Raw genomic sequence first — 20061 nt, forward strand, 5'->3', positions numbered from 1 at the left:
CATAACTAACAACATAAAAGATTTTGTTCCATGATGTAAGGTGTTCATATTTCATGTCATTACTTGCATTTCTATGTAGCATACCTGGACAGGTGTTCACATATTTTGTCTTCTGTGCAGTCCATTGAGTTCCAGGTTCATCTTTTGTTATGTGTTTATATGTTGTTGTAATGTATATATTTTCATTGAAAAAAAAGTGCTTTATTTTCCTGCTTTTTGTTCTTCAGGGGGGAGAGAGTTGAGAGCCAGAGTAATGTATGCCATTCACAGATGTATAATGATTCTTCCCTGCTTTTTGTTTAATATGCCTTCTGGCAATTACTCTTGTATAATGACATTGCTGCTTCCCAGAATAATTTAAAAAAAGAGGGAAATGATGTTACATCAGGGTTTCGGTTTTGAAACCTCAATTTACTCGCCCTCAGGGGGCGCTGACAAAGCGACGCAGAGCCTATTTAAGGCGCCGCACTTTCATTAAATGGACTCTCAGCCTCAGTCCCCGTCTGCGTCTTCATCTCTCTTTGGCCCCCGTCCCGGCGTGCCCAACGTGCTTGGTGTGGCGATCATAGCGGCCACGCCGACGTAACATATATCATTCTCAATTTAGTTGGTAAGCAAATGTTTACAAGTTTATGCGGCTGATAAAACTACTATCCTTACTTTGTATAGCTATCTACTACAGTAATTTGCTATCGCAATCAGTGCTTTGCCTTTCGGGCAAAAGTGTGACTTCTTTGCAAAATAGTTGGAGCAGATGGTGTATTGACACACACAAAAAGAAAACACCCTGCACATGTGGCTGATGTGCTACTACTGCAATTCCACATCACAAATTTAGAAAAAAGCCATGACGATTGCATCATGTGAAGGACAGTGCGGAAAGGGAAGGATGAGAAAGTATAGTGATGGAAACAGCACTGGCACTATTGCATGTTTGGTGTGACAGTGCAATAAGAGCTGTCTTTTTATACTTGAATAGTAATATTATGGACTATATTGTAGATCGTAGCTACTAAAAGTGTTTCTACTGAAGTTATAAATTGGTTTCCTTGAACGACAAGAAAGTCAGTCTTGTCAAATTTTTAATGTTTACGTGCACTGCTCCTGCCAGTATAACGTCTTGTTAATGGTATTTATTACTGAAGTTATGACCAACTTTAGTAATGAAACTTTATTTTTGCAGTCCATTGCTTGTTCCAGTTGTGGCGACCAGAATGAGGTAAAAGCAGGTAGGTAAGCTTTGCAACTAAAGAAATTTTTTTTCCTGACTGTGAGAGTTGCTATACAGTCCACGCTCATTACAATGGACCTGCGTACAACAGATTATCAGATATAACGGACCATAATTCAACCTTAGTTTGCTCGACCTATTTTATTAATGCAGCAAAGTTCACTTTTAACGGACTGTGCTGCTGCTATCGGCTGCAGCGGATGAAATTAGCAGCAATTTTTGTTGAAATTCGGCGTATAAAACAGACTTTTGCTGTGTCGACACAGGCTGGCAACTGGCTTGCAATGGTCAGCTGACGATCGCAGCTCAGTAGAGAGTTATAGCTCAGCGAGCCAGCGGGCCAGTGTAGACGCCACTGTGCATGTTGTACCACGCATGCGCACTGGTGTCTACTCTGGCCCGCTGGATCGCTGAGCTATAACTCTCTAATATCTTGCGTGTGAGGGAGGGAGGAAACCAGGGTGGAAGTGTGCCGTCTTTTATGCGCAAGGCACGAAGGGGGGGGGGGAGGCACGGGCAGGCAGTGACGTCATATCAAGCCACCCAGTGTCTTACCTGCGCATTGTCATGCCTGCCCTTGAATACCAAAGCTGCAAGAAGCCATGCTTTTTTCAATACAACTCGTTATCATTAGATCATATTTCATTCACACTAAATCATGCGTTTAAAATATCTACCTCATTTTCACAAATGTCCATCAATGTTGGTCATGCTGCTTAGCACAAGGGTATGTGTTCGATACCAGTGGTGGTGGCCGCATTACGATGGGAGTGGAAGGCAAAAGTGCTCTTTCACTTACATATAGGTGTACATAAAAAAAACTGGGCTGTCAAAATTAATCTGGAGTCCCCCGTTAAACCATGCTTAATAATTAGGTTGTGGTTTTGGCATGAAACACCCCGTAATTTAATTTTAATTGTTGAATACTTTTATTATATTCTAGAAACACTATTTTCAGTATGTGTCAGCCTTAGTTAGCAGCTTGCCTCCAGTTTGCTTAGTCGTCAACATGACAAAATGAAGCATAACTCACTCATTTGTACCTCTCTTTCCATTACTTCTAGGTTACCATAGTTGTAAACAGCAATGGGGACAGTGGAAACCTTTGGCAAGGTCTACCGGATGTCTCACGTAACTTTAGTCAGGCATTAAAACAAAAAAAAACCAACATAGTAAGCCATACTTGGGTGAAACGAACGACATATTGTTTAATACCATGTGGCACTCCTCTGAGCATTATTTATATTCTTCCTAATTAAAACCTGGCAAATTAACAAATCAATTATTCAAAAATTTAATATTCACTTTAGGGCAAAGTGTATTTTGTTACATTGTAGAAGGGGTTCAGAAACAACCAATCCAGCTTTTGTGGCAACGTACCTCCTGCATGGTGCTCCTTTCTCCACCATAAAGCCCACAAAATATGGTGGAAAAAATGTGACTGCATTATGCGTTATCATATTGCAACACTCTAAAACGAATTGTGTACACAGATGGTGGCAAAGTGAGCAGCCACTTCTCCCAGCATCGGATTGACAGTGCGTCAGCATCTCTCATGGTGATGCGCAGAAAGGATGTGTCGCCATCTCTGTAAGGCATAGCCAAGCCACCTCACACTTTGTTGAAAACACGGTTGAGGCTGCTGCAATATGATAATGCATGAGCGCATTTGCGTGTTATTTTGCGTATTTCGCCGGCTTTCTTTAAATGCCAGAAAAAAGCGCCACGCGAGAGGTCTGCTGACGCAATAAACTGGATTGATTCTTTCTGAACCCCTTCTACAATGTAATGAAACACACTTGGCCCTAAAGTGAATATTAAAAGCTTTTTCACAATTCAACTTAGTAAAATAACTGATTAAGCGGAATATAAAAGAGACTCTGGGGAGCATCACATGATGGAAAACAATATATTGTTGGCTTCACCCAGCTGTGATTTACTACTTTTCGTTAATGCTTGGTTCTACTTTTATGTGAAACCCCTGATACATTTTTAAATTGGCTTTCCTCAATGCTTTTGAAGTAACCTCTACTGGATTTGGCTTATCAACTTTCCTTTAATAAATGCACATTTGCACTTCTCACACCTCTTCATTGAAAAATATGTTTTAACAAGGATTGGTTCACATTATATTATGTGCATTTCATATCCAAATGTGTGGTCGAAGTGTCACTAGGGCCCAGATTGTGTTCCGTGTTCCACACAACACCATACGGGAACATGCTGAGTTTAGCATGAAGGTTGCATGTTACCTGAGAGGACTGCATCTAGTGATTTTTTTTTATTCCAGTCTCGTAGATCCAATGCAATAATTTAACGAAACTTATTTGCTTTTGGTTCAGGGAAACTCAGCACAAATATGATTGCATAAGCCAACCACTAGCCTGCTATTGACCCTTGGCTTTCAGTCATCAACACTGACGAAGTTCCTAGCTATGACCATTGTTTCAGAGTTTTATTACTGCATTGTTGACACGTATCAGAGTGCTCTAGTAGGTAGTGCTATTAAGATCATGAAAGACAGCTTTAAAACTGTATTAAAAGGACCAGCGGGTCAAAATAGCATTAATTGACCTTCGTTATATAGCTATTATGCCCATGTATGCTCACAATAAAGCTTATTTGCTGTCTTATATGAGCTTATGCTGAAGTGCCTTGAAATGACCAGTTGAACATGCCATGAGGAAATGAGTTTTGGGCACTGGCTCATTGGGGTATTTGTTACATTTAAGCCATGGTCTACTGCATATATTGAAAATTGAAATTTACTTCTGTGTTCTTAGAAAGAATCCCAGGTGGACAAAATTAACTTGGAGCCTCCTTATTGCAGTGAGAGCTTTTGGGGAAAAGCTCTATGTATAGTATGTACTAACACTTCGAAGTACCAATGTTTAGTACTATCTGAAAGCAACTTGTTCTGAGACCTTAGGTTACATGCAGAATTGCTTCAGTTTGTAGAAACAATAAGTAAAGAGAAAGGTTTTGGTGCTTAAAATGTGCAGTTCAGCTCCATAAATCTTTGTAACATTTTAACAGTTTCATTGCTTTTCTAAAGATGTGCTTTATTGTGCAGCAGCTAATTTTGACACCCCCTCTGGATCAGCAGACAATTTCGACAAGTCATAAGTTCGAAAGGCACATAGTTCACAGGCTTTTACAATGTATAGGAAGGTGACACACACTCAGGTGTATTTTTTCTGTTTGGTTGCCTGGGTATGAATATTGCGTTGCAGGAGGAGCATTTTGTACTGGCTCCTTGAAATCCTTGAATGTTAAAACGCGACTTCCGAGCCTTTGAATACCTGAAAGGTGCCCAAAAATTCTTGATTTTCATTTATTTTTCGCTTTGCAGGTTTTGTTTGAATATCTGTCCATTGAGCATGCCCAGTCCAATAGTCCGTACAATCATATCCACTTATCTTTTGATTAGTGAGGGTGTGCGTCGATCACCTAATTTCACAAAGTTGGTGTCTGCCATGCACTTCCACTTGCTTTCTGCTGTCACTCCAAACAGGCAACAAGAAAAGCAACACGCTAAAATTTCAAACGTATGAGGCATTTCTTCAGGCAGGGAAACCAGCAAACACAGCAGAAAAATGCTTCTTGAAGTATGTCTCATTCATGGCATAGCTATTTTTCTGGGCAGTTCTGTGCTCTCTGGCTTCTCTGCTGTAAAGGTGATGGGACGTTCTGATATGCAACATCATTATGTCCTTGTTTTGATGATGCACCTTGATAATTTTCGTAATTCCCATAGCAGAACACAATTTTTGTGGTCATGTTTGATGTAAAAGTATGTTGCAGAGCTGGCTTGAAGACAGTTAGAATGCTGTACTCTGCATTTTTCTAATTGTCTTGCAAAACTTTGTAACGAAAATGACTATCCTTGTATAGGAAAGCAAATGTGTGTGGGTGCCTTGCACTCTTTCTTCAACGGGACAACTCGTTTGCAGCGAGCCAGTGGCTGCTCAAGTACTTGCACGAGAGGGGTCATTGGAAAGACGTGCTAGTTCCTGAACAGCATGTCTTGCTGTGGTGCGTTTCGACCAATTACCACCAGGAGCTGCTGGGAAACTATGCGGTGAGTGGAAGATGGAAAACACAACGTCAGACATGCCGTGTACAGCTCAGAAAGTGCTTTGCTTCCGCCAGCCACATTTGGGTTCAGTGTACTGTGAACAGGTAGCTAATTTTGTGCATGTACGGTGTAGCTGGGAAGACAGTTACCTACAGTTGTACATTGTTTTTGCACAGCAAAATAAAAGAAGCTATCTGAACATTTAGAGCAGCAGTTTCTTTCACACACAATGTTGAACTGTGTACTATAGCTTGTCAGTGCCTGGGCTGAGCTAAGAAGTTGAGAGACCCAGGGTGAATAGGAGTTTTCTGATCGGAGAGCTCCCCAATTATCCATCATCCACAGCTTGCTACAGTGTTGGCATTTTGTAATGTGTAATGTATAATGTGTAATTTTGAAATGTGACTTAAGGTGAACTTGGATGGTCTGTGGAATTGACTAATGAGCTACCTTGTTCGTGATGACCGTGGAAATGCGTCATATGAGAAGTTCTTTTTCTTTCTTTCTTTTTTTTTTCTTTTTGCTGTGTCAGAGAAATGGTTATTTCGGTCAAATAAAGTGGTGGCATTAGCTAGTTGGTTGTATATAATTGTGTGGCCACAGTGCTAAGAATGCGGACAAAGGTAAGGCACATTGAAAATGACACAGTGCACTTTTTCTGTGCTTCCTGTCACATGTAACATAGTTTAACTCACATAACAACACAGAAAGGATTTTAAATTTTAAAAATATACCGCATCAAAACTGAAACTGGACCCGGCAGGCTACTGAACTGCCACTTGTGTTGTCAATGGTGATGCTAAAGAAGGTGCATGCAAGAAACAGCACCACTATTAGTGACATCTATGGTCTGTGTGTTCAGCTACTTAAAATTCCAACAAATGTGTCGTGCTGCATGGCTCGTTGCAAAAAAAAATTTTAAAAAAATGGTTTTCTGGACGGTCATGCTGCTTTTGAATCCTTCATAGCAGCAGATGAGTTGAACACAGTCTCTCATAGTACTAGCAGCTTCCCTATTGTTGCTTATATATTAACCTTTATTCCTAATGCTAATTCTCAATTATTTACTTGGATCTGGGGCATACATTCAATATAAACAAATGCAGCTTTGAACTCATTCACTCTTGCAGTAGTTGCACCCCTGTCAACTCCCAACGCCCTGACTTTGTGCAGCCTTGCACGGTGAACGTCACACTGTTTCTCGACTGTTATCTCAACTGTCGACTGCCATCATTCAGCCTACTAACATTATTATAGATGGCAAAGGCTTTTTCTAAGCAGCCTTCTACAAACTTTACAATATATTTATCATGGCACCAATTACACCTTGATAATAATGTGGCCACATGCTGCACTGTTGTGACATAGGGGCTAAGCTGGCCCACAATAACCGTGCTTTAATTTGCTCACACACTATGTCAGTGTTAGCTTGCTTAGACCCTCTAAAGTCAGTTGTACCAAGCCCAAAGCTTCTAGTTGCAGAATTCACAATAAAGTAGCTAGAATTTGTGACTATGTAATCGGATATGAGACTATAGTGCAGAAATAAATGCGCAAGTTACACAAGCTAGACAATCTTCTGCATAGCTGGATGAGCTTGAAGGTAGCTAGATTTAGCTACAAGTTGGTGATGCTGCTATATGTTGTACTTAAACATTGGGAGAGAGTCTAAAATCAGTTGATTGTGCCTAAAGACATCGAAAAAATATCACAATCCTAGAAGAAGCAGCTTGCAGCCGCTGTGGCCACTCAAAGCTCATTTTCAGCCATGCTACATCATAGCACTAGTGTCGCCTGTGTGTACTATCGTGAGTGATATGAGCGGGAACACAGGAGCACGTGTCAGATAGCCTCGAACCCTGCTATGGGCGATACGCGGTGGCCATTGTCAGAAACAAAGTGGAAAGGAGGACGCCGTTCTAATAATTGTTGGCACTCCCAGCATGTGTCTCTTTGCACAAAGTGCGGAACTTAGCATCGCCAGTGCACATTGATAAAGCTGTTTGATATTGTGGTTACTGATAACTTTGTGCACCGAAGCGTGGCGAATAGCAGCACTGTTTTGAAGCGTAAATATTCTAGAGCTACTTCCCTGGGAAATCTGTCCGTCTGTTTGAAACATGTGACACGATGCGCTCCATAAGATATACATGAGGTCCTATGGGGGTATATCTGAAAATATCTTAAGCTAAACGCAGGAACGGGTGCTTAAGAGCTGCGCTCTTATAAAAAAAAAAAAAGAACACGAAGAACACGACTGAAAAAAAAAAATGACGCTGTAAGTCACTGCGCACGTAACCGCCTTATCATCTCTCGGCGGCCAGCGACAAACGCAGGCGCGGTGGGAGTGCCAACAGTTAGCGGAAGGGCGCCCCCCTTCCCCTTCCGTTTTTGACAATGCCATCCGCTTATCGCTCTAACTCAGTTTCGAAGGTATTTGCCACGCGTTCGCTTGTTCCCACTCATATTGCTCATGATAGTACATGCTCCTGCTGCTACTCCTGAGATGTTGGGGAGGCTATGCTTGAATTGTACAGTTCCATAAGATCACAAAATTTTGGGTGAGTTTGTAAGACTGAGTGGTTGCTAGACAGAGAGAAAAAAGAAGACATGAAGTGTGGCTTGTCTACATCTGCCAACCCTTTCGACATTTGTATAAAGTTAATGAATTCAGGCTCGTTGTATGCTTTTACGAATGTTTTGGCAAGTTTTATAAAAAATAAATTTTGTTTGCGAAAAAGTATTGTCGGTTTCTCACTATACCCTTAGAAAAAAATGAAGTACAGTCAAACGCCTTTAATAACGAAGCGCTTAGGACCTACAAATCCTTCTTTTACAGGTAACTTTGTTGTAAAATTGGCGCACTGCAAGCTATAAGCACGTTCGGCAAAATAAAATCTTTATCATGAATTCAAGAGATAGTTACTGAATGAAGTCGCTAATTTTCTTCTACCTACTTCAACGGAATGGGCAGCTGCAGCCAATGCTATGGCAAGGAGGTTCACGACATTCTTAACGGCGAAATTGGGGCGCGCTGCACGGTACAGCTGCTGAGTGACGAATGGCACTATTGCCTGCCTGGTCAGAATTTTGGCTAGTCTGCAGGCTCTGCGGTCTCACTGACCTTCACCTCCATCTCATCCCATCCTTGGTGATGTCGTCCGTTCCAAGCACATCATCACTTCACTTGAAAGTAGGGGGCTACTGCGATGCCGAAAACCTCCCGCATCGTGGTGCTTTCTATGTGCACCACTGGTCTGTGGCCAACCTAATCGACAAAAGGGGAGACATTAAAGAATTGAAAAGTTATAGGCCCATTAGCTTACTCCCAGTATTATGTAAAATATTTACCAAAATAATCTCCAATAGAATAAGCGCAACACTGGACTTTAGTTAACCAAGAGAACAGGCTGGCTTCAGGAAGGGATACTCTACAATAAATCACATCCATGTCATCAGTCAGGTAATTGAGAAATCCGCAGAGTACAATCAGCCTCTTTATATGGCTTTCATAGATTACGACAAGGCATTTGATTCAGTAGAGATACCAGCAGTCATAGAGTCATTACATAATCAAGGAGTACAGACTGCTTACATAAATATCCTGTAAAATATTTAGAGATTCCACAGCTACCTTAATTCTACACAAGAAAAGCTGAAAGATACCTATAAAGAATGGGGTCAGACAGGGAGACACAATCTCTCCAATGCTATTTACTGCGTGCTTGGAAGAAGTATTCAAGCTATTAAAACTGGGAAGGAGTAAGGATCGACGGCAGAAATCTCGGCAACCTTCAGTTTGCCGATGACATTGTTCTATTCAGCAACAATGCAGACAAGTTACAACAAATGACTGAGAACCTTAACAGAGAGAGTGTAAGAGTAGGGTTGAATAATATGCAGAAGACAAAGATAATGATGAATAGCCAGGCAAGGGAACAAGAGTTCAAGATCGCCACTCAGCCTCTAGAGTCTGTGAAGCAGTACGTTGACCTAGGTCAGTTAATCCGAGGGAACCCTGATCTTAAGAAGGAAATCCATAGAAGAATAAAAATGGGTTGGATCGCATACGGCAGACATTGTCAGCTCCTGACTGGATGCTTACCATTATCTTTGAAAAGGAAGGTGTACAATCAGTGCATTTTACCAGTACTGACATATGGGGCAGCACTGGGGAGTCACTGCACAATAAAACATGGGCACAACGAAAAGTAGGGATGGTACAGCAGCAAATCAATCATTTGTTGCTGCACCTGTCTCTACTTTTTCTTGTCCCCATCCTGTTTGATGTGAAAGCATCAAATAGTTGACTGAGTGAAAAAGCCGGCGTCTGTGGCAGCAAATCGGCACCTAAATTCCCCTTGGCTATGACATCACATCACATACACACCTCAGTCGAGCAGAGCAGGTGAAAGGAAAAACCTGCTGCTACGCTGGTGTGCCAGGCATTGCGTTAGGGGAGAGGGCGTCAGCGCAATGCCATGTCACCCTTGCTCTTGGATGCCTGTGTTATCTGTAAGTTCCTTTGTCCATGCAAGCTCTCACCTGCATTGTAACTTTGCCTCAGTAATTGCTTTAAAAGAATTAATGTATAAAAAACAATAAATTTGAAAGGAAAAAATGTTGGCAGTAGTGAGTTTCGAACCTACGACCCCACGCTCAGAAGCCGTGTGTTTTACCCACTGGGCTAAACCAGCACCTCCTAGATAGCAGGCCTGTGCACTCTGCTTTTTGAAGTCATGCTAGTTGGACTGAAAATTTTTTTGCCCTGCTCGGCATGATGATAGGGTGACATCAAAATCACCGTGACTTACTCGAGAGTGTCCTCATTAGATTCTGTGGCAGTCCGGCAAGGTTGCATGATGCCACGGATTGAAGTGCACCGGCCTTGTGCTATCTAGACGACGTTGGCCAATCTTCTCAACGCACTCGCTTGCCCGCGAGGAGTTCATGACCCGAAATACCTCTCAGCGGCTTATAATTCAACATTATTGCTTTAGCATTCACAACTCGTAAGAAGCGCATAGGTTCCCTCGGATATATTGCACTTTAAATCATGATAGCATTGGAAGTCTGATTGTGCAAGGGCACCTGAGGGATACCTGCTTCAAGCAAGTTTATTCATGCAACTTCCTGAAACAGGCAAAATGGGACAACAAGAAAGTCACTAAAAACGTCACAGTAATCTAAAAGCAGAGTGCTACTTGTCAGTTTGTGCCGTTTCAAGTTTGCTGCTTCTAGCAGTAAATTATCCGTAATAAAGTGTATATGTGCCCCGCCCCCCGAAAGTGTATGCTCAGGGCAAACTTAAGGAAGAAAGTGCCTGCTATTTTTCCCCTCTTCCCTTCAAGTTTTGTGTCTGTGAGGATATTATGAATGCTAAATTTCACACATTGGCAGGTACGCTTGCCTGTCTCGTCCTGTTTTTACTTTGCCTTGTGTATTTGCCTTTTTCATACTTGGAAACCTGTACAGTTCTATTGTAAAATGCCTGATCTTTAGAGCTTCTTTGTCTGACGCTTTGTTGGACTCTTGTGTCCCCACGGATGTCGTGCATGTGTCCTGGCTCAAGCCTTACTTTGCCGTGTGTTCACCTCCCTTATAGTTGGCGCTTAGAGGCGGGGGTTATGTTACGGCGCAACCAATAGTGGCGCCAATCAGAAGATGATTTGACGTGTGTAGGTGGAATCAGTGTCGGCAGCCATCTTGTTTATGCATCATCGTCTCTCTTGTAAATATTGTAAATACATTGTTATATGTGACTTCTGCAATGTAACAATATCAGCAGTATAGTGTACTAGAATATTCTGCTACACTATATCGGCACAGACAGTGCTCCGTGTGTCAGTGCACCTCTTTGATTTGTTGTCCCTGACTGTCCAGGACTTTCGGACACACTGTATATACAATGCTCATTGGCTGAAAACACCGCCTCAGTCAGTCCGGGACTGTTAGGGACAGATAATTTGAAGAGGCCCACTCATGCTCGGTGGCATGTGTGCGTTTCAATAGTTTTGTGCTGTACTTCTTCGTCTTCGAGGTGCATCACATGTATTTGTGGTGGGATACACTCGCAGAACTTTGCATGATATTGGAAAAGAAGTACTTTCAAGTGTTCACTTCAAGTTATCTAGAAATTCCCCAGGCATTCAGAAGTTGTGCAAGGAGAAAGAGTATGTAATTTTCATTGTGTCATTGCGACATTCAATTTCTCTTGCTGGTTGGCAGTATATCTTGTTTCACCTGGATATGAGGAAACACAAGGACGGTACCAAAGTTCTCAAGAGTTATGAAAAGTTTTTTTTTTTTTTCTTCTTCCTTAGAGGCAGATCATCCTGCAACTAAGGCTGAGTGCCCCCCCACGCGTTTGGTGTGTTGCGACACCACGTACCCGAGCACACGAGGGTTAGACCCTCCCGCGTGTAGCCGTGCGCGGCTTAGCCGTGTCCGGGGAAAGGGGGATCCTGGGGATTGAGCCGATGCCGGGTGTTCGGACCTTCAAGGCCCCTCGGCGGAGGCAACACACCTCTTTGGCCTCTGCTTCACGTAGACGGCACCCCGGTGCTGACCCACCCGGGGTAAATCGGCAGTCGCCTTTTCCTGTCCTCCTCTCCAATCTTTGTCTTTCTCTCTCGCCTTTCTCATCTTTCCTGTCTTCTCATCATTTCTCCTCACTTCCTAGTTTCACGGCGGCAAGGGTTAACCTTGTGTAGCTAGCCAGCCTTGGTTATGCTGTATTTGGCTATAGCAGCGATGTACGGCTGGCGTTGGCAGGGTTTCTCTAGCAGGAACTCCTGTCACGTCCCCCTGTTGGCCTCCATGGTGGGTGGTCGGCATCGCGGCCGAAAACCCAACTGTACTTATGGAAAACACTTTTCCTAAACTCCCTGATCGCCCTCAGAAGCGAGGGCGCACCGAAGAGATCTTTCAGTTTTTCGGACGCCAAGTCCACAATTTTCCTTGTTTTCATGTGATTCACGCAGAAAAACCAGCTAAGCAAGTGCGAACAATCTCCCCGTTCCTTGTATCTAAGTCTCTTACCGAAGTTTTTGGTCCAGGATATAAGGTGTCGAGGATGGCTAGCGGTGATCTCCTCTTGGAGCTCCGCGATCAAAAGCAATTTGAGAAACTGCCTCAGCTAGTATCATTTGGGGAGACCCAAGTAGTAGTAACCCCGCACCGCACGATGAATACCTCACGCAGCGTTGTCTCGGACGATGATTTGCTGGAGCTCACTGAGGATGAGCTCTTGGAGGGCTTCAGCGAACAGAATGTTATAAATGTCAAAAGAATTAAGATGAGGCGAAATGGAAAAGAAATCCAAACAAAACACCTGATACTCACTTTCGGCTCAAGTGTCCTCCCCGAGTCCATGGAGGCTTCGTGTGTCCTCCCCGAGTACTTCGTGTTAGGCCATACGTGCCCAATCCTCTCAGATGCTTTAAGTGCCAAAGGTTCGGCCACAGTTCACAGAACTGTCGAGGCCGGCTGACATGTGCCAAGTGTAGTGACACTGAACATTCCTCCGAAACATGCCAGAACACTCCACATTGTGTCAACTGTGATGGCGAGCATGCCGCATACTCGCGGTCCTGCCCGTCATGGAAAAAAGAAAAGGAGATTGTGACAATCAAAGCCAAAGAAAACGTATCTTTCAAAGAGGCACGTAGGCGGGTGTCATACCTATCTAAGAGCAGCTTTGCCGATGTGGCGCGTAAGGGGGCAGCATCACAACGGCCTCCGGCGGCTGTCCGACCCACAGGCAGTGAGTCGGCAGTTACGCCATCTGCCCCCGCGGCGGTTGCAGCTAGCGCTGCTCCGTCAACACAGCAAGGGGGACCATCGACCCCAAAGGTGGGTGCAGCCAAGGCTGCCCCAACTGCCCCGGCCCCTTCCAGCGCTGGCAACAGCCGGCGAAGCCAAATCCCGCAGGGTGCCCCATCAAGCTCCGGGCTGGTGGGCGCAGGGGTCTTGCCCTCCAAGGCAGGACTCTCCCTTGTAACTTCTCGCTCGCAAGAGCACGTGTCCGGCGCCTCACAAGAGGCAATGGACACTACACCTGTCCTCAAGGCGCACCAAACGCCTAAGGAGCGGCGAGGCTCCGTCGAACGCTCCAGAAAGGGCAGAACCCCCGTTACAGGGCCTCGAAAGAGCTCTGTAACCTAAGGCATCAGCTCCCTTTCCATACACACAGCACTTATTTACTTCCAATATGACTACACAAATAATTCAATGGAATGTCAGAGGTCTCCTTAGGAACCTGGATGACGTGCAAGAGCTTATCCAAAAACACAATCCAAAAGTGCTGCGTCTACAGGAAACACACTTAAAACCACGACACACAAACTTTCTCTGACCGTATGTCAAGTTCCGCAAAGATCGCGATGATGCTGTCGTATCATCAGGCGGTGTTGCCATTTTTATTCATAAAAGTATCTCCTGTCAGCGTTTACAGCTACATATGCCTCTTGAAGCAGTGGCGGTTCGAGCTGTTCTTTTAAATAAACTTGTCACCATTTGCTCCCTTTACGTACCCCCACACTACAAATTAACGAAACATGAATTCCAATCTTTTATAGATCAATTGCCAGAACCTTATGTCCTTCTTGGCGATTTCAATGCGCACAGCTCCCTGTAGGGCGACTCTCGTATAGATGCGCGAGGTCGTCTTGTCGAACAGTTCCTTTTTTCTTCTGGTGCATGCCTTCTGAATAAGAAGAAACCCACATATTACTGTCTTGCAAACAATACCTTTTCTTCAATTGATCTGAGCATAGTCTCCCCGTCCATGCTGCCTGAACTCGAATGGAAAGTTACGAATAATCCTTACAGAAGCGACCATTTCCCTATACTATTAGCAACACTTAAAGAAGACGAATATCCACCACAGGCTCCTAGGTGGAAGATTGAGACAGCAGACTGGGAGAAATTCCGAAACTTAACTTGTATATCATGGGATGAGATGTCCTCGTAAGGAATTGATGCTGCCGTGGAATATTTTACAGCCTTCATATTAGATGCCGCAACTAAATGTATATCACAAGTAAATGGATTGTCATGCAAACGGCGTGTCCCGTGGTGGAACGACGATTGTGGGATCGCTCGTAAGAAACAAAACAAAGCGTGAGGGTTGCTACGCGCCTCCCCCACTGCAGAGAATCTTATCAATTTTGAAAAAGTAAAATCCCAAGGCAGGCGAACCCGCCGACAGGCCAGAAGAGAGAGTTGGCAGAAGTTTTTATCTGGTATCAACTCCTACACAGATGAGGCCAAAGTCTGGAACAGGGTTAATAGGATAAAAGGGCGACAAACATATTCACTTCCTTTGGTGAACACACAAGGTGAAACACTGAAAGATCAGGCAGACTCACTTGGAGAACATTTTGAGAGAGTGTCGAGTTCAAACCATTATTCGCAATCCTTTTTAAAATACAAACAAATAGAAGAATGTAAGCCAATAATACGAAAATCCAGACAGAATGAACCTTATAACTGGCCGTTCAGTATTGCTGAGTTGAGAGCTGCCTTGACCACATGCAAAAGCTCTGCACCGGGACCTGATGGAGTCATGTACGAAATGATCAGAAACTTACACATTGACACCAAACTTACACTACTCACGCTTTTCAACGCTATTTGGGCTACGGGATACCTTCCATCCACATGGAAAGAAGCGATTGTGGTCCCTGTTCTTAAGCAGGGTAAAGACCCTTCCTTGGCGGCAAGTTACCGTCCGATAGCTCTTACAAATTGTCTTTGTAAGCTTTTTGAAAAAATGGTTAACCACAGACTTGTGCATTTCCTTGAACTTAACAACATCCTCGATCCCTTTCAGTGTGGCTTCAGAGAAGGGCGGTCCACAACCGATCACCTTGTGCGCATTGAGGGAAACATTCGCGACGCCTTTCTACATAAACAATATTTCCTATCCGTATTTCTCGATATGGAGAAGGCGTACGACACTACCTGGTGCTATGGAATCTTGAGAGACTTGTCGGGAATTGGCATCCGTGGCAATATGCTCGTCCTAATAGAAAGCTATATGTCCAACTGTACATTCCGCGTGAAAGTCGGCAATGTATTGTCGCGACCTTTTATACAGGAAACTGGTGTACCTCAAGGAGGTGTACTTAGCTGCATGCTCTTCATTGTGAAAATGAACACCCTTCGTGCTTCATTACCACCAACCATTTTTTATTCTGTTTACGTAGACGACATACAGATAGGTTTCAAATCCTCCAACCTTACTGTATGTGAGAGGCAAGTTCAACAGGGCTTGAACAAAGTGTCCAAATGGGCAGAAGAAAACGGATTTAAAGTTAGCCCCAACAAAAGTTCTTGTGTGCTTTTCACAAGAAAGAGAGGGCTCATTGCAGAACCCAGTATCGAAATGTCATCATCATCATCATCAGCCTGGTTACGCCCACTGCGGGGCAAAGGCCTCTCCCATATTTCTCCAACAACCCCGGTCATGTACTAATTGTGGCCATGTCGTCCCTGCAAACTTCTTAATCTCATCCGCCCACCTAACTTTCTGCCGCCCCCTGCTACGCTTCCCTTCCCTTGGAATCCAGTCCGTAACCCTTAATGACCATCGGTTATCTTCCCTCCTCATTACATGTCCTGCCCAGGCCCATTTCTTTTTCTTGATTTCAACTAAGATGTCATTAACTCGCGTTTGTTCCCTCACCCAATCTGCTCTTTTCTTATCCCTTAACGTTACACCTATCATTCTTCTTTCCATAGCTCGTTCCGTCGTCCTCAATTTGTGTAGAACCCTTTTCGTAAGCCTCCAGGTTTCTGCCCCGTAGGTGAGTACTGGTAAGACACAGCTATTATACACTTTTCTCTTGAGGGATAATGGCAACCTGCTGTTCATTATCTGAGAATGCCTGCCAAACGCACCCCAGCCCATTCTTATTCTTCTGATTATTTCTGTCTCATGATCCGGATCCGCAGTCACTACCTGCCCTAAGTAGATGTATTCCTTTACGACTTCCAGCGCCTCGCTGCCTATTGTAAACTGCCTATTGTTAACGCATACATCTGATTCTTGCCAATTCCTAGTTTCTTCTTCACTGTTTTTAAACTTCCTCCGTTCCTGAGAGCATGTTCAATTCTATCCATATTATACTTCCTTATGTCAGCTGTCTTACGCTTGTTGATTAACTTCGAAAGTTCTGCCAGTTCTATTCTAGCTGTAGGGTTAGAGGCTTTCATACATTGGCGTTTCTTGATCAGGTCTTTCGTCTCCTGCGATAGTTTACTGGTATCCTGCCTAACGGAGTTACCACCGACTTCCATTGCACACTCCTTAATGATGTCCACAAGATTGTCGTTCATTGCTTCAACACTAAAGTCCTCTTCCGGAGTTAAAGCCGAATACTTGTTCTGTAGCTTGATCTGGAATTGCTCTATTTTCCCTCTTACCGCTAACTCATTGATCGGCTTCTTATGTACCAGTTTCTTCCGTTCCCTTCTCAGGTCTAGGCTAATTCGAGTTCTTACCATCCTGTGGTCGAAATGTATGGTCAGCGAATTCCTGTGAACAAAGAACACAAGTTCTTAGGCATCATACTTGATTTTAAATTAACTTTTATTTCCCACATAGAGTACCTCAAGGTCAAATGCTTAAAAACAATGAACTTACTTAAATTGTTATCCCACACGACATGGGGCAGCGACAGGAAATGTTTAATGAATCTTTACAAGAGCCTCATTCGATCACGCTTGGACTACGGTGCCGTGATCTATCATTCTGCAGCCCCGAGCGCGCTAAAGATGCTAGATCCCTGGTCCACCATCTAGGAATCCGACTGGCCACTGGAGCTTTCAGAACAAGTCCTATTGAAAGCTTATATGCAGAATCAAATGAGTGGTCACTTCATCTGCAGAGAACATACATCAGCCAAACATATTTTTTGAAAGTCCACTCTTATCCTCAGCATCCGTGTTTTAATACCATTAATGATATACGACATATGCTACACTCTTTCATAATCGTCCCTCCGTAAGACAGCCTTTCTCGCTGCGTGTGAGGGAGCTTAGTGACGAATTGCGTGTCCCAATCCTCGAGCTTCGCCCAATGCATCCAGTCAAGCTGCTACCTCCTTGGGAGTGGCAGCTGATACAATGCGATATATCCTTCATGCAAGTTACAAAACACGCTCCAGAGATTGAAATTCAAATGCATTTCAGGGTACTCCAGCACAAATACTCCTGCACGGAGTTCTATACAGATGCATCGAAGTCACACGACGGGGTGTCCTATGCAGCCGTCGGTTCAGCCTTCTCAGAAACCGATGTACTGCATCCAGAAACTAGTATCTTTACGGCTGAGGCTTACGCACTGCTGTCGGTCGCAAAGCATATAAATAAATCAAAACTCCAGAAATCAGTTATATATACGGACTCCCTTAGTGTTGTGAAGGCCTTGATGACTTTCTGTAGTCACAAAAATCCAGTAATTAATGAACTCTACTCCGTACTGTATAAAACATATATATCTAACCAACATGTGATTATATGCTGGGTGCCTGGACATAGGGGCATTGACGGAAACGTACTAGCGGACCAGATGGCCACATCCATTTCATTGCGTGCAGTTAGTCCTACTGCTTCGGTCCCTGTCACAGACCTGAAGCCTTTTTTAAGAAGAAAACTGCGAAACCACTGGCAACGTATGTGGGACGCAGAAGTAAATAATAAACTGCACGTAATAAAGCCACAGTTAGGTTCTTGGCCCTCTGTAACAAAATCACGGCGAACAGATGTCCTATTCTGTCGCCTCAGAATAGGACACACGTTTGGCATGCATAACTTTTTACTCACTGGAAATGATCCTCCAACCTGTGGTAGATGCGGGGAGAGGCTGACCGTCCTCCACGTCCTCCTGGAGTGTCGGGCAGCCGAATCTGAAAGAAGAAAACATTTTTCCCTAGCATACCGGCGGCACATCCCCCGACATCCCGTAATGCTACTCGGCCCAGAACCTTTATTTGACACCAACGCAGTCCTAAGTTTTCTGAGAGATGTTGTCTTGCATGTTTTTAGCCCGACATGTTCGTAGCGGGTCCTCTCTTCAGAGGATGCCGCTGCAATAGCTCTTTAGTATAGCACGTGCCTCTAGGCCCTTGTGTTTCAAGGGCTCTGGCGAGGCAGCAGTGCTCCAAGTAATTTTACTATCTTATATATTTTCTATTTTGCATCATTCTCCTACGATGGATTTTAATGTTCATAGTATTCGTCATTAATCATCGTCATAATTTTATAGCACGTATATTTTACGCACTTTACAGCGACTATTTTTAGGCCACCTTACAGCCAAGTCTCGTCTTCCATAAAGCATCGTCAACATTACCACTTGTCATGGCGCTCTTTGGCCAAACCTGGCCCTTGCGCCACAAGAAAACACATCATCATCATAAGGCTGAGTGCCTCTTCACAGCGTTCCTTATAACCAAGCTGGCGATCTGCTCCAGAGATGTCTCCTGGATCCAAAGAAACACAGAACTATGCATGTGACCACACTAAGACTGCCACATTTGTGAAAGCAATGGTTGACCAAGTTAGAAGCGATGTTGTCAGATTTCTCCAAACTGTACTGTTTTCTATGGGGGTGTATAGTAGCAATGATACTGGCAGTGATGTAAGACTTTCCAATTATTGTGATGTTTCCCAACAGGATTGTTCGCACAACCCTGTTTGTGATGCCTGTTGTGGAACTTGACTCATCTTTGCGTTCACTGACCATCTCTGCAATGTGTGCTTATATAAGGTTTGTTTTTGGTTGAGACAGTTTTGACTAGAGAGTTCAATATTTTGTACAATAATTTGACCTTTTGTATATTTAACCTAATTTTACTAATATTTGACTGTGATCCTAGTATACATAAGATTTTGGCATTGGCAGGTATGTTTTTCGCATCGTGTGGTAACTATATTCAATAAAGCTCGATATAACGAATTTCAATATAACGAAATTCTCGATATAACGAATACTGTATTTAACTTTTCATAACCTCTCGTCCATAGAACACCATGTATTTAGAACCTCAAAATAATGAAGTGTGTTTGTATGCGACTTAAATATAACGAAATTTCACTGCTGCCGCAAAGGAATGCCGAGACAATAATAAATGTAAACTTCCGCTGACGCAGATGGTCAAATAATTGAATTACCAGTGGCTGCTTGCAAACGTCCCTCTCAAATCGCACGACAAGTGACTGCCGATGTGGAGCCGCATCATGTTCCGTATAAAGTCCAGGTGCGATAAGATCCTCCTGAGCACTGTGTGCTCTACGTGCGAGTGAAAGTGTGCGAGGGTGAGACAAGAAAGATGCTGGCTTCATGAGTGATGCTTTGCTTCACGAGCAGAGGGAAATAGGGGGAGGGGAGTGAGCTCGCGATCAAACGCACGCGACGGTGGCGGGGTGGAGTGGGGAGTAAGTTGGCACGCGTCTTGGTTGTGGCTGCGCATGGCTGTAAGCATGGCTGAGTGCATACGTAGCCACGCACTCTGCTTTAGAGTTAATCTACTGCATGTGCAAAGAAGCATGTCGAGACCGCAGGGCAGCATGTAAGCAGTCCTCCCACATGTTTGGTATTGGAGATTGTGTAATCTCGAGCTTTGGGGATCCTTGGAGCGAGAAGCAGATGAAGCATTCGCCCCTTGCTGCTGGTGCTTTTCCTGATAGCATCGTCCCAGTGCGGGCGAGGCTATCAGCCACAGGTGCAGAGTGTACATGAAAG

At 43.9% G+C, this 20061-nt stretch overlaps 1 protein-coding gene across 7 annotated transcripts in view; it reads left to right on the forward strand.

Annotated features, from left to right (window-relative positions):
* Positions 1 to 20061, forward strand: part of LOC139051281 (uncharacterized) — a 211713-nt gene that overhangs the window by 136007 nt on the left and 55645 nt on the right. For all 7 annotated transcript variants that reach the window (XM_070528283.1, XM_070528286.1, XM_070528284.1 and 4 more), the window contains 2 exons: positions 1184 to 1229; positions 5185 to 5312. In XM_070528283.1, coding sequence (XP_070384384.1) covers positions 1184 to 1229; positions 5185 to 5312 — 174 coding nt within the window. The remainder of the gene's footprint in view (positions 1 to 1183; positions 1230 to 5184; positions 5313 to 20061) is intronic.

This window comes from Dermacentor albipictus, unplaced genomic scaffold, assembly GCF_038994185.2.
Source record: "Dermacentor albipictus isolate Rhodes 1998 colony unplaced genomic scaffold, USDA_Dalb.pri_finalv2 scaffold_11, whole genome shotgun sequence".
Lineage (NCBI taxonomy): Eukaryota > Metazoa > Arthropoda > Arachnida > Ixodida > Ixodidae > Dermacentor > Dermacentor albipictus.